Source organism: Musca domestica, unplaced genomic scaffold (genome assembly GCF_030504385.1).
Source record: "Musca domestica strain aabys unplaced genomic scaffold, Musca_domestica.polishedcontigs.V.1.1 93, whole genome shotgun sequence".
NCBI lineage: Eukaryota > Metazoa > Arthropoda > Insecta > Diptera > Muscidae > Musca > Musca domestica.
The window spans coordinates 1460096-1475658 of record NW_026712442.1 but is presented as its reverse complement, the minus strand read 5'-3'; the positions used below and the strand labels follow the sequence as shown (position 1 = coordinate 1475658).

Genomic DNA, 15563 nt, shown 5'->3' with positions numbered 1-15563 from the left:
TTGCATTTTGTGTTCTCATTTGACAATTTATTGAAAAAAGCAGGTCCACTTTTTGAAATTAGCCCCATAACGCTTCTTTGGTCATTTTTGTTTGTTTAAGTGTGTTCGCATCTTCCAGCTGAAGCACGATGTAGGTCCTGGAGCAGAAAGCATTTAACATCGTATTGCGCCCTCAATTCATTTTTAATATTATTCATTCAGAATTCAAACCAATAAAAAATGTACACTTCAATATAGAAAAAAGAAAAAGAGTCTTCAACTGGTTCGCTGATTTTTTTTTGCGGCAAATTTTTAAAGGTCCTTACGAAGTTTGTCGGTAGAATGTACTATTATTTTGAAATTCGATTCCATTGAAAATCGATTTTGCCCGATCTTAGAATTTTCATATAAAGCGACAACGGATAAAATTGTTCCAGATTTTATGTATTTATTGGGTATTACGAATAAATACATAAAATCTATAAATAACAGTTTTATCCGTTGTGGCTTTATACTACCCAAAAAAAAACCTACACATCATATTAGATTTCCAAAAAAAACACTACAAATGTACATTCGAAAATAGTAAGTCAAAATGGAAAAAAATATGCAATATATAACATTACTATTGTACATTTTAAAAGTCAAAATGAAAAATGTTCAAATTTCACATTTTTACGCGATTTTTTTGGATTTTATTCTTTTCTGCCAAGAGGCAATTCCGAATTTGTCTAAATCGTTAAAATCAGACCGGCGGTCCGGTTATAAGAGTAGTAACTAACACAACTCTCTTTTACATAAAGAGAGATAGATTTAAAAGTAGGCGCGTTCCTCAGCCCCTAAATAAGTACTTATGGTTGGATGGAAAGCCAACAGCATCTCGTGTAATAATTCTCAAACCGATATCTTCACTATTTTGGCAAATATAAAGATTTTAGATAAATCGTAATAGTGGGCGTAAAAGGAGGCTTGGTCAATATTTTTTTCTTTAAAAACCAAACTCGGGGTATGACGAACGTTTGTACAAAAAATTATGCAAATCGGTCCAACCGTTTCCAACTGATTCCGTTAACAACAAACAACAATTGATTTTTATATATATAGATATATATATATATATATATATATATATATATATATATATATATATATATATATATATATATATATATATATATATATATATATATATATATATATATATATATATATATATATATATATATATATATGTCGCTTTATATGAAAATTCTAAGATCGGGCAAAATCGATTTTCAATGGAATCGAATTTCAAAATAATAGTACATTCTACCGACAAACTTCGTAAGGACCTTTAAAAATTTGCCGCAAAAAAAATCAGCGAACCAGTTGAAGACTCTTTTTCTTTTTTCTATATTGAAGTGTACATTTTTATTGGTTTGAATTCTGAATGAATAATATTAAAAATGAATTGAGGGCGCAATACGATGTTAAATGCTTTCTGCTCCAGGACCTACATCGTGCTTCAGCTGGAAGATGCGAACACACTTAAACAAACAAAAATGACCAAAGAAGCGTTATGGGGCTAATTTCAAAAAGTGGACCTGCTTTTTTCAATAAATTGTCAAATGAGAACACAAAATGCAAAATACATTGGGACTGCAATCAGTCAAATACCGACTATAAAGAACGCAAAATAGAAATTCTACCTAAACATTCAAGATACCTTTAATCGCTTTGCCAGGTCATGATATGGATCATAACCCCTGATAACGGAACAACCCGATTTCAAGTATATTCTACATTTTAACCATTTTTTTCGTACTAATTTTAGCTTATGTTGATAATTTAAGAAGAAACCATCTTTGCAAAAAATTATCACGTTTTGGTATGAAATAAACTCCGAAATGTCAATCTGGGACTCATTCAGTCGGAAATTGTGGCAGAAACATGAAAAAATACGAAATTATAAAGCAACTTTATTGGATCTCCACCGCTAACTTTAAATGACAAACAATTAATGTCCATCTTACGGTAATCGGAGCAAAAGAGTAATTTTTTGGCTATTCTGACAACATTCTGCCTTCAAGTATGAGGTGGACAAAACTGAATACCACGCAGTACGGGATTTTAAACGTTGGAAATGCAAATTTCAAATTATAGCTCATTTGAATGCTTTTTACAATATCAAAAATTGAGCTGAATTTTCACATGGGGCTATTATAGATGTTCTTTATCATATAGGTATTTAACACTCAAATTAAAGCCTATAGCTGAAAAATAAGATCAGGGTATTCAAGATATCTAAAACCGACGGTAATTATAATTTTTGCCATGAATATTAATTTATATTTAGTCATGGAGTCATTACTCATAATCAAGTCATTACTTATAATCAAAATTGGAGTAATTATAATGGCGTCATTACTTATAATCAAAATTGTGCCGCCTACATAAGTCAGATCTGCCGGCAACGCGGACCGGGTCAGCTAGTATATATATATATATATATATAAATATATATATATATATAAAAGTCAATTGTTGTTCGTTGGGAATGGAATCAGTTGAGAACGGCTGGACCGATTTGCATAATTTTTTGTACAAACGTTCGTCATACCCCGAGTTAGGTTCTTAAAGAAAAAATATTGACCACGCCTACTTTTACGCCCACTATTTCAATTCATCTAAAATCCTTATATTTGCCAAATAAAAAAATATTGATACGAGGATTGATAATTATTATACGAGATACTGTCGACCTTCCATCCAGTCCTAGACACTTATTCGGCCGCTGGGGAACTGACCACGTATACTTTTTAATCTATATATATGGATAATTTTTTTTAATATTCGTTCTACCCGAGTTAGGTTTTATTGAAAAAAGTGGCCACGCCCAATTTTACGCCCATTTTTATACCCTACACCACATAGTGGTCAGGGTATTATGTCTTTGTGCATTTGTTTGTAACAGGCAAAAGGAAACGAGATAGACCCATAGTTCCTTTTGATGATCTGCATAGAATCACATTCTGAGTCGATTTATGCATGTCCGTCCGTCCGTCTGTCCGTCTGTCCATGTATTTTTGTAAACAAAGTACAGTTCGCATTTATTATCCTATCCAGATGAAATTTTGCACAAATCATTTGTTTGGCCCAAGGACGAACCCTATTGAAATTGGAGATAATCGGTAAAAATTTAGATATAGCTCCCATATATATCTTCGTCCCATTTGCCTTTTATTGTGCACCAAACGTGTAATATCAAGCCGAATGGTATGGAATTTTGCACATACAACCCGATTAGGCCTGAAAATAAGTATGCCAAATTTTATCGAAATCGGTTCAGATATAGCTATAGCTCCCATATATACTGTTCATCCGATTTGTTATTTTTGTCCTCCGCAGCCGTAATATGCACTCTGTAACCACAATATTTTGGGAAGTATATCAAATACAACTCAGAAATACATTTGCTAAATTTTATCGAGATCGGTTCAGATTTGGATATAGCTCCCATATATAACTTCGTCCGATTTACCTTTTATTGTGTACCAAACGTCTAATATTTGTCCAAATGGGATGGAATTTGGCACTTACGACCGAATTGAGTCTAGAAGCTAGTATGTCAAATTTGGTGAAGATCGGTTCAGATATAGCTATAGCTCCCATATATACTCTTCATCCGATTTGTTATATTGTTACCAACTGCTGTAATAAGCACTCCGTAACGACGATTTTCAGGGAAATATATCAAATACAGCTCAGAAATATCCTTGCCAAATTTTATCGAGATCGGTTCCGATTTGGATATAGCTCCCATATATATCTTTATCCGATTTCAAGTTAATTGTGCACCAAATGGGCAATACAAGTCCGAATTTAAAGATACAAATGCTTCGGCATATTCAGTCCTTTGAACTTTAAATTATAATTATAATCATAGCGTGTATGAACTTTTAATTTTTATGCGGAGCTCTACTAAATTAGAAAAGTGGTGTAGGGTATCATAAAGTCGGCCTCGCCCGACTTTAAGACTTTCTTTACTGTTTTTTTTTTTTTTTTTTGATTTTCCTAAATCCAAATATTTGCCAAAATCATGAAGATGTCTGTTCCACAGTATGTGCCGTAATCTTGACTCTTCCTCCAACCTTAGGTACCTGTTTGGGGTCAGAGGAACTGCCCACACCTACTTATTTAAATCTGTGTAAAAAATACTTTTCAAAGCATCAAACAGTAATAATCTCAACGTACTTTTAAATTGAGGCTATGCCTAAAGGGGAACCAATAGTATCCAGATATTTCCAGTATTGATTTCACAATACCGAAAACTTTAAATGTCAAGTTACAGATAGTTCGGTAGAAATTGTAACAAAAACATGCAAAAGGACGAATTTTTAGTGTTATTATTATACCTAAACGGAACTGATATATTCTAACTTCCTAGGAATATTGTAGTTCAAAGATTAAACTAAATATTTCGCCTTTATTGCGATTTCAACGAACGCCCGCATACACGGACAGACATATTTTAATCGACTGGTAAAAACTAAATACCTTATAACATGATCTTCTAAAAGTTACCAATTCTAAAATTACTTTTGACTTGGAAAATATTGCTAAGACCTTTATAATACTGAAAATTTAATTAAATACGATGATATAACGAATGTAAAGAGGTACTGGGGAGTAGAAAATAAATCATAAAGTGGACTTTTGTGTTAACATTCTGACAAATGATTTATAAACTCAAAAATGCTTTTGAGCCCTTCAACATACCTAAAATTTAAAGCACATTTGGTCGACGAATATTGGGAGATAATATTATATGTGGGATATATTTAAATGAGAACAAATACATACCTTTTGTAACATCAATAATCCTAAAAATAATATGTGCTTAGTCTGAAAGACGCATATTAAATTTGGTGACCTCTATCGTAATTGCAAATGGTGAATGAAGAGGCTCACGGACATAATTTAATCAACAAAGATTTCAACTTTTTAACATACTTTATGGGGTCCCTAACTTTTATAAATCGATGAAACTTTTTTTTGATAGTTAAATTAAAGACATATTGCCAGGATTTCAATTTAGGAATTACTATCGATTCTGAAGTCCAAAACAGCAAGAAATTGGCTAGGTATGGAACTTAAAATGCAAGATTCATTGGGACTGCAATCGGTGAAGAGCACTGTTATTTATGGACTATACAAAATAGTGGAGCAAGTTGAAAATTTAGAAAGAGGATTCATATTCTCGGAAAATTCTTCCGAAACCTTAAAAGTAACCTTAACTCACATGTAACGTTATACGGTGACTATGCGCTATCGTCAGTAATTACACTGCGGGATATTACACTTGGAAAATTGTTTAGTTAATATAAAAAAATCCCTAAAAGGGGTTTCGGGTCAAACTTTTTTAGGGTCCATTTTATATTGCTTAACCAAACACAAAGGGCCTCAAATATTTTACTCTATACTTCGCAAAAATTACGATAGAGTTTTAAATTTGATACAGTCCTAGGGGTTTCATGAAGAATCAGTTGTAAAAAATATGTTTGGTCGGTCTAAATTGAAATTAAAAATCAAATTCCTCAAATGTTGGTAATTTGAGATTTTAGGAAGAACAACACATTCTTTCAAATAATTATAAGAATAGGACCATGCTTTGGTATAACCCTTATATGAAGGTATCCGCTGATTTCGGGTATTTCCAGCGACTTGGTCCCATTTTTCAATTGATTTTACCCTTATTTGGCATCTTAGCTTCTAAGGTGGTAGAAGACCTCTTCGTGTGTGTTTAGGCTAATTTGGATGTAGAGGGGCTATTAAAAAACAGTTAATGTATACTTTTTAATATATGTGATCTATTTTTTTTAGGTTTGAACTCTCAAATTAAAACCTCTGGCTGAAAATAATTATGCTTTAAAAACTATGCGTTAAAGACTAAATCTACAGACCGGCAACGCGGACCGGGCCATCTTATTACGTCTAAAATTATTATTTCGATGAGTTACAAACGGAATGGCGAACTTAATATACCCTTCATACTATGTATGGTGGAGGGTATAAAAACAGTTAATTTCGGTGGGGTCAAACATTTGGTACCATTAACCAAATTACAAACAAGCCCATTCAAAAGTGTGGCTACAATCGAGAAAGAATGGAACAGAAACAAAATTAGACGTAGTGAAATAAACACTGAAATATTATAGATATTATCTAATAACCGTTAAAAACTCAACAAAGTCTAATATGTCAAAAATAATGTATAGTTTCTAATGTCACTCAATGAGTTAATAATTAAAAAATTAGATTTTGGCATAACACATGGATGGATTATCCATAAATGTTATGCTAAAACTGGATACAAATTCTGACTGGTACACCTCAATCGTCTACTTCTAGTAACGTTCTGTCGGATTTGAGGTGTTGATTGTGCAGCACGAACAGGTGCAATATGGATACGTCTCCATTCATTTCTTTCTACGGACATTCTGACTAATTATTGCACGACATCCAAGGTAATGAGGCACTACTGCAGCAAATAACTGTCCTAAAACAACAAAGACGTCTTTATTATTCTCTTTAGAAACACGTTAAGTGCAGCCGGACCGAAGTTTTGATACCTCCATCAAAAAGAGTTCTTTAAATGCTGCAAGTGACAATGCTTCGGGGGTTGTTACCTAGTGTGAGTTTCCAATTTCAAACTTTCAACAATTCCGTGGGAAATCGGTACCATAATTCCGAACCTGATACAAAATGTGGCTAAGATACTGAATGCTCGAAAGCACCGTTATATGGGGCCCTATAGGAAAATCAAGACCATTTTAGGCAATATTATGTCAAAGGAGACATAATCCATTATAAACTTTAAATACCGAATTCAAAACAATTCCGTGGGAAAATTTCGTTGAAATTGACAAAATACGGAATAACTAGATGTGCCGTTCAAAGCTCTTAGTCAAATGATATGAGCTGAATCTAAATTTCAATAGACAGACAAACTCAATCAGACGGACACTTTTAAATCGATTTAGAATTTTATGCTCTTTATACTCTTTATGGGGTCTCTGACAAATATTTGGAATGAGAAATTTCATAAATCATCAATTCCACTGTGGAGGGTATAAACATTTGGTATGTTCCAGAACTGCAAAAATGTAAATGTTTTTACTACGATAACCGATTTTCCCTTTATGATATCGAAGTAAATTGCAAAGCTAGTAGATTCTTGTAGGTTCTGGAACAGGCCAAGTAATTAAGTCGTAGTTCATTATTAGCAACTGGAGAGTTTTGTACGTTCCATGAATCGGTGCCGAAACGGACATAAATAAATGGCGATACATGCCCAATTCATCAATGTTTTCGAATTTTGGATTTACGATTTTGGTTGAACATCGACACATGAATGCTACATTTAAAATACAAACTATACAATCTTAAAAATATCCATAGATTTCAATGCGTAAAAAGTAATTCTACAATTCAGTCACATGTATTCGAACTATTTTGTTTTGTTTTACAAAAACGTGAACAACCGCGTCGCAAATGCTTATTTACATTGAAATTCTGGCTTACCTACACATAAGGGTTAATTAACAATAAATCTGTATTGCGCAAGTCACCAAAAAAGCGAAGTTTTTATAATTGAACACATTCCACCGGTTTTGAATAAACACATGCTTAACACTGGGGATGGGGATTTGTTTACAACATAACAACCCTCATTTTTCAGTTTTGTTTTGGTACACAATTCTATAGGTATCCTGCGACATCCCATTCTCTCTAACATCATAATGTCAACAGAGCCATTCAAAAGCACTAAGAGAAGATTGAAATTGTACTCTGCACAAAGTAAAATCAGTGTCTGGTCGGCTTCATTGTCTTAAAGGGCTCTGAAAAGAACGCGTTATACATATTTCCATATTTTGATTAGTGACTTTTCGAGTGGTAAATGGAGACAGTGATTGAAGGAAAATAATATTAAATCCAAGAACACACAATTATGGCTGACTCCGGAGATAGACGCTATCAGAAACTTCCACCTGGATGGGATTGTAAATATGACCAGGAAACCGGAAATTGGTAAATATAATTGTGCACAATCAAGACGTTTCAAGATGGTTATATGGTATACGACAATCTACAGCAATCTGGTTCAAAAGTGTGTATTGCGTGGCGTACATATATTTCGTTTATTAAATAGTTTAAGGGATTCTGATTGTGTAATTGTTTAATTTGTGCCGCTAGATGTAGGTCGCATTGAATATGAGTACCCTGGCATTTATTTATATTATATATATATGTGAATGTACAAAAATCCTAAAAAGTGAAGTGTGTGCGTATGATTACTAGGGTGATACTTATTTTCTCAAATTACTACAGCAGAAAATGAAGGAAACGATGTATATAATGCTTGTTGTTAATATTATTTAAATGTAGTCATGCTTAGAATAAAATTGTACAATTCTCATCGAAACTCAACATTAATTTGGAACCTAATTGTGATTAACTACAAATTGTTCATCTATTATATTATAGTTTCGGCTGCATTATTATGTTCTATCAAACAAACAAATTTTCAATATTACATAGGCATAATATTTTAAAATCTTTATCAGTTTAGTTCGACAAATATAACTAAAGATCCGGTATATGTTACAGTGATTAGTTATGACACTTTACATACTTTAAATATTTTGATGTTTATAAACCAGTATGGAAAGGACAAAAGACGACCAGGGCAGACAATTTGACAACTTACGTTTGATAACAAAAAATCTTTATAAGAGAATCGTACCAAATATATGAGAGCTATAGCTATATCTGAATCGATTGGTCCATACTTATTAGACTCGTGTATAATATATATCCAAAAAGAGGAAGATATATGCAGGCATATCTATATCTAAATTTGAAACGATCTCGATCAAATTTGTCAGAGGTATATCTAGGGTGTATCTATCTGTTTTTAAAGACTATCATCATTAGTAAATGCAGGTTGCGGCTTTAGTAGATTTACACATCAAATCGGATGAAACAAATCGAATGGGAGCTATATCAAAATATAGACAAACATTGGCTGACCACTCAGAAAACGAAATGTTAAATTACAGATGATTTGATTGGAAATCGGTGCTGAAATCTTCAAAATACCTACAATGGGGAGACACTGCTATATGGAGTCTTAAGCAAAAACAAAGCCATAAAACCTTCAAAAGATTAAAAATTGACAAAAACCATATGATTAAAATTCGAGAAAAATACGCCAAAAGTTACATTTTTTAAAGCCATATGTCAAGAACTGCGGATGTGACATCGCTTTTTATTTAAAAAAGGCGAATTACTCTCGTATCGTTAGCAACTTCCTTTCCTCATTTGAAAAGCAACACTTGTAAAAATTTGTCTATAAGTGGAGAAATTTCAGTAATACATCAAATTTATTTCGGTATTTAGTTCTTATATTAACCATATCGGAAAACCCGGCCTTATATACGTATGCGGTAGCAAAGGTGAGGAGGACTTTGAAAGCTTTGTCAATTTGGCAAGTATTTTTGCTTTTATCGACATACAAGTTATCTCTATCTTTACATATCGAGGGTAACATGTCCGATTCTACCTTTTTCAACTCTTCCCCGAAATGGGTGACAAGTTATTTCTCAAAATGATAATGGTTCTTGGTTGCATTTGGGTTTCTAGTGTTTCAAAACAATCATGCGTTCTTAAACAATTAAAATCAAAATCGCATCACCAAACTATGGTGCCAAAGGTAATGTTTATGACTAATTTTGTCATTCCGTTTGTAACATCCTTAAACATTCGTCGTAGACCCCATAAAGTATATATATTCATAATCAGCATAATATTCTAAGTCGATTTAACGATGTCCGTCTGTCTGTTGAAATCACGATACAGTCCACATTATTTGACATATTTGGCCGAACAAATTGTATAGTGTCTAGGATGGTTGGTATTGAAAATGGGACATAACGGTTCACGTTTTCGCATTTCCATAGCATTTTTGCTACATTTTTTCACGGATTTGTCTAAAAATTCGTATTTGTAGTTCGCAAAGGGTTCTAGATCCGGTGGCGGAACATATGTATGTCTACGTTTTGGTATAGCCCCCATATAACAGTACCTCCGGGTTGTCGGTATTTTGATGCCACATTTTTTCAAGGATTTGTCTAAAAATTGGTATTTGTAGGTAATAGTGGGCTCTAGATGCGGTGGCGGAACATTGTATGTATCCATAGTATAGAGGGTATATTAGGTTTGTCATTCCGTTTGTAACACCTCGAAATATATAATTTAGACCCCCAAAGAATATTATTCTTGATCAGCATAAAATTCTATGTCGATTTGGCTATGTCCGTCCGTCCGCCAGTGGAAATCAATCTAGCTTCCGAACGAAATGAAGTAGTTTGATTTGATTTGAATTTACTCAAATGTATGTTATGTCTGTAGGACTTTTGGTCAAATATGGTATTTGAAGTTCGTAATGGACACTACAGCCCATGACAGAAATTGTCCGTGCAGCTTCAAATTTGGTATTTGAAGTTCATAATGGATATTACAGAAAATTCTCCGTGCGTCTTCGTATAGCCCCCATATAATGGTAACTATATTCGGTATTTTAATGATTTTTGCTACATTATTCACCGAATTTTTTCAAGGTCGCATTTGAATATCGTAATGGCTCATGACAAAGGTTGCCTATGCAGGTCCACGTCCTAATATAACGGTTACATTCTATATTTTCTAAGATTTTAAACGGATTTAATTTTTTTTGAAAATTGCTAAATTCCTTCCAAATGGCGGAGGGTATTCAATGTTCGGTCCGGCCGAACTTACAGCTTTTTTACTTATTATATTGCCCCTATATAAAGGTAATTCCCGTATTTCCCGGTATTTGCAGTTCATAATGGGCTATAGCTCCGGCAGGGCAAATTGTATGTATAGGTCCACGCGTTTGTATAGCCCTCATATAAAGATAACTCCCGATATTCCGTATTTTGATGATTTTTGCCACATATTCCCATGGATTTGTCTAAAAATTGGTATTTATAGTTTATAATGGGTTTTAGCTCCGGTGGCAGAAAATTGAATATTCTAGACACATTTACCCACGAAATTGTTTCAAATTTGGTATCTAAGAAGATTTGTTGATGACAATCTTTGAAGTATAAAATTGTGGATAGAGGTTTTTGAAAAGTGTAACATTATTATCCAAAAGGTCTTATTGGTATTTGTAGTTAAAAGTGGAACACGTTTGAATTCAGATATTTTATATAAAAATGTTTTCTTAATCCAAGGTGGAGCGTATTAATGTTTGTTTACTTGTTTACTTGTTTGGTGTTTGTTTTGTTTTGAAACAACTTAGTATTTGCTATCAATACATGGTAGAAGAATACAGGTAGATGCATCAACGCTTGGTAAAATTGATATATCAAAATTTTTAAATGTTTTGTCAAAAATTAGTAGAATATGTTTTCTTATATGATGCAAATCGGGATTATTATAATATGCATTTTTCAACAATTTTTACAAATCGGTTTGACAGTTCATTGTCCCACCAGTTGGATCGATGCGACTACTGGTATTCTTCTACCTGTATTCTTCTATATGTAAGATCAGTTGTGCATTATTTTCGTCCACGTTTTCCAAAACCCATAAAAATGGATGGTACAGGGTAGTGTTTTTATATGGGGTAACTAAAAAATGGGCTAATCTTCATAATTTTTATACCCTCCACCATACTATGGAGGGTATATTAATTTTGTCATTCCGTTTGTAACTCCTCGAAATACTCACGTCAGACCCAACAAAGTACATATATTCTTGATCAGCGTAAAATTCTAAGACGATTTAGCCATGTCCGTCTGTCTGTCTGTGTGTCTGTCTGTCTGTCTGTCCGTCTGTCTGTCTGTCTGTCTGTCTGTCTGTCTGTTGTAATCACGCTATCTTTCGAACGAATTGAGAAAGAAGGCTAAAATTTTGCACACATGTATATTTTTCCAGTAGGCAGGTTAAGTTCGTAAATGGGTCATGTAGGTCCAAGTTTTCATATAGCCCCCATATAACGGTACCTCTCGATATTCGGTATTTTGATGATTTTAGCGACATTATTTAACGGAACCGTTCCAAATTTGGTATTTGAAGTTCGTAAAAGATACTGCAGCAGAAAACAGAAAATGGACCATGTAGGTCCACGTCTTCGTATAGCCCCCATATACCGTACCCCCCGATATTCGGTATTTTGATGATTTTAGCGACATTATTAACGGAACCGTTCCAAATTTGGTATTTGAAGTTCGTAATAGATACTGCAGCAGAAAACAGAAAATGGACCATGTAGGTCCACGTCTTCGTATAGGCCCCATATACTGTACCCCCCGATATTCGGTATTTTGATGATTTTAGCGACATTATTTACCGGGATTGTTTTAAATTTCGCATTTGAAGTTCGTAATGGATACTTCAGCCCATGCCAGAAAATTGTCTGTGCAGGTCCACGTCTTGGTGTAGCCCCCATATAACGGAACCCCCTATATTCGGTATTTTGATGATTTTAGCTACATTATAAACAAATTTTTCTTCATGTTTCGCATTTAAATGTTGTAATAACTTATGACAAAAGTTGCCTATGCATGTATACGTCGTCGTATAGACATTCGGTATTTTTAAGATTTTAACAGAATTTTTAAAGGATTTTTTTATTTTATTTTTTTATTTATTTATTTATTTTATTTTTTTTTGGAAATTGCCAAATTTGTACCAAATGGTGGAGGGTATTAAAAGTTCGGCCCGGCCGAACTTACAGCTTTTTTACTTGTTCTAATTGAAGGCTTACTTTCCGCAATGAAATGCAATCAGTTTTAAAATACGGCTAAAATCTTTCAAGTACTTCAAATTGTTAAATGTTGTATAATAACACTCAATAATCTTCACTTCTAATGCGTCCTCAAAATAAATTTGTGCAAAATTATAGATTTCTTTATCTAAAACAATTAACAAAGGGAAAGTCGACTAAAGTATCGGTCAATTTTATTGTTTTATGTATTTTCTGCTCCTAATGCTCATTATTTATCAAATGAAAAAGTCTAGTTTTCATGTAGAATAATTATTAATGATAAAAGTAAATAATAATTATGCGTGAAATCAGGTTATTACATACAGATTTACATTCCTTAGAGCTACTTAATTTAATGTTTATGTATCACCAAACCGTGACGACTGGGTAACGCGTTCGGGGTATCTATCTGGGTTTCGTAAAACTCGGTTAAATACACTTGGAAGCCACCATTAACTTAACATATATCTTAATTGTTTAAGCACTAAATATGTAATGCAAATCTATTTCAGGGGGAGGGTATATTAGGTTTGTCATTCCGTTTGTAACACCTCGAAATATATAATTTAGACCCCCAAAGAATATTATTCTTGATCAGCATAAAATTCTATGTCGATTTGGCTATGTCCGTCCGTCCGCCAGTGGAAATCAATCTAGCTTCCGAACGAAATGAAGTAGTTTGATTTGATTTGAATTTACTCAAATGTATGTTATGTCTGTAGGACTTTGGTCAAATATGGTATTTGAAGTTCGTAATGGACACTACAGCCCATGACAGAAATTGTCCGTGCAGCTTCAAATTTGGTATTTGAAGTTCATAATGGATATTACAGAAAATTCTCCGTGCGTCTTCGTATAGCCCCCATATAATGGTAACTATATTCGGTATTTTAATGATTTTTGCTACATTATTCACCGAATTTTTTCAAGGTCGCATTTGAATATCGTAATGGCTCATGACAAAGGTTGCCTATGCAGGTCCACGTCCTAATATAACGGTTACATTCTATATTTTCTAAGATTTTAAACGGATTTAATTTTTTTTTGAAAATTGCTAAATTCCTTCCAAATGGCGGAGGGTATTCAATGTTCGGTCCGGCCGAACTTACAGCTTTTTTACTTATTATATTGCCCCTATATAAAGGTAATTCCCGTATTTCCCGGTATTTGCAGTTCATAATGGGCTATAGCTCCGGCAGGGCAAATTGTATGTATAGGTCCACGCGTTTGTATAGCCCTCATATAAAGATAACTCCCGATATTCCGTATTTTGATGATTTTTGCCACATATTCCCATGGATTTGTCTAAAAATTGGTATTTATAGTTTATAATGGGTTTTAGCTCCGGTGGCAGAAAATTGAATATTCTAGACACATTTACCCACGAAATTGTTTCAAATTTGGTATCTAAGAAGATTTGTTGATGACAATCTTTGAAGTATAAAATTGTGGATAGAGGTTTTTGAAAAGTGTAACATTATTATCCAAAAGGTCTTATTGGTATTTGTAGTTAAAAGTGGAACACGTTTGAATTCAGATATTTTATATAAAAATGTTTTCTTAATCCAAGGTGGAGCGTATTAATGTTTGTTTACTTGTTTACTTGTTTGGTGTTTGTTTTGTTTTGAAACAACTTAGTATTGCTATCAATACATGGTAGAAGAATACAGGTAGATGCATCAACGCTTGGTAAAATTGATATATCAAAAATTTTTAAATGTTTTGTCAAAAATTAGTAGAATATGTTTTCTTATATGATGCAAATCGGGATTATTATAATATGCATTTTTCAACAATTTTTACAAATCGGTTTGACAGTTCATTGTCCCACCAGTTGGATCGATGCGACTACTGGTATTCTTCTACCTGTATTCTTCTATATGTAAGATCAGTTGTGCATTATTTTCGTCCACGTTTTCCAAAACCCATAAAAATGGATGGTACAGGGTAGTGTTTTTATATGGGGTAACTAAAAAATGGGCTAATCTTCATAATTTTTATACCCTCCACCATACTATGGAGGGTATATTAATTTTGTCATTCCGTTTGTAACTCCTCGAAATACTCACGTCAGACCCAACAAAGTACATATATTCTTGATCAGCGTAAAATTCTAAGACGATTTAGCCATGTCCGTCTGTCTGTCTGTGTGTCTGTCTGTCTGTCTGTCCGTCTGTCTGTCTGTCTGTCTGTCTGTCTGTTGTAATCACGCTATCTTTCGAACGAATTGAGAAAGAAGGCTAAAATTTTGCACACATGTATATTTTTCCAGTAGGCAGGTTAAGTTCGTAAATGGGTCATGTAGGTCCAAGTTTTCATATAGCCCCCATATAACGGTACCTCTCGATATTCGGTATTTTGATGATTTTAGCGACATTATTTAACGGAACCGTTCCAAATTTGGTATTTGAAGTTCGTAAAAGATACTGCAGCAGAAAACAGAAAATGGACCATGTAGGTCCACGTCTTCGTATAGCCCCCATATACCGTACCCCCCGATATTCGGTATTTTGATGATTTTAGCGACATTATTTAACGGAACCGTTCCAAATTTGGTATTTGAAGTTCGTAATAGATACTGCAGCAGAAAACAGAAAATGGACCATGTAGGTCCACGTCTTCGTATAGGCCCCATATACTGTACCCCCCGATATTCGGTATTTTGATGATTTTAGCGACATTATTTACCGGGATTGTTTTAAATTTCGCATTTGAAGTTCGTAATGGATACTTCAGCCCATGCCAG

At 33.6% G+C, this 15563-nt stretch overlaps 1 protein-coding gene across 4 annotated transcripts in view; it reads left to right on the top strand.

The window, feature by feature from the left end:
• The first annotated feature begins 7595 nt into the window (after positions 1 to 7595).
• The window catches only part of LOC131807023 (uncharacterized), a 47237-nt gene continuing 39269 nt past the window's right edge, over positions 7596 to 15563 (top strand). The window contains exon 1 of one of the 4 annotated variants that reach the window (XM_059132045.1): positions 7596 to 8049. In XM_059132045.1, the coding sequence (XP_058988028.1) occupies positions 7970 to 8049 (80 nt within the window). In that variant the 5' untranslated portion in view covers positions 7596 to 7969. The remainder of the gene's footprint in view (positions 8050 to 15563) is intronic. The other 3 variants (XM_059132044.1, XM_059132047.1, XM_059132046.1) reach the window with 3 other exon arrangements.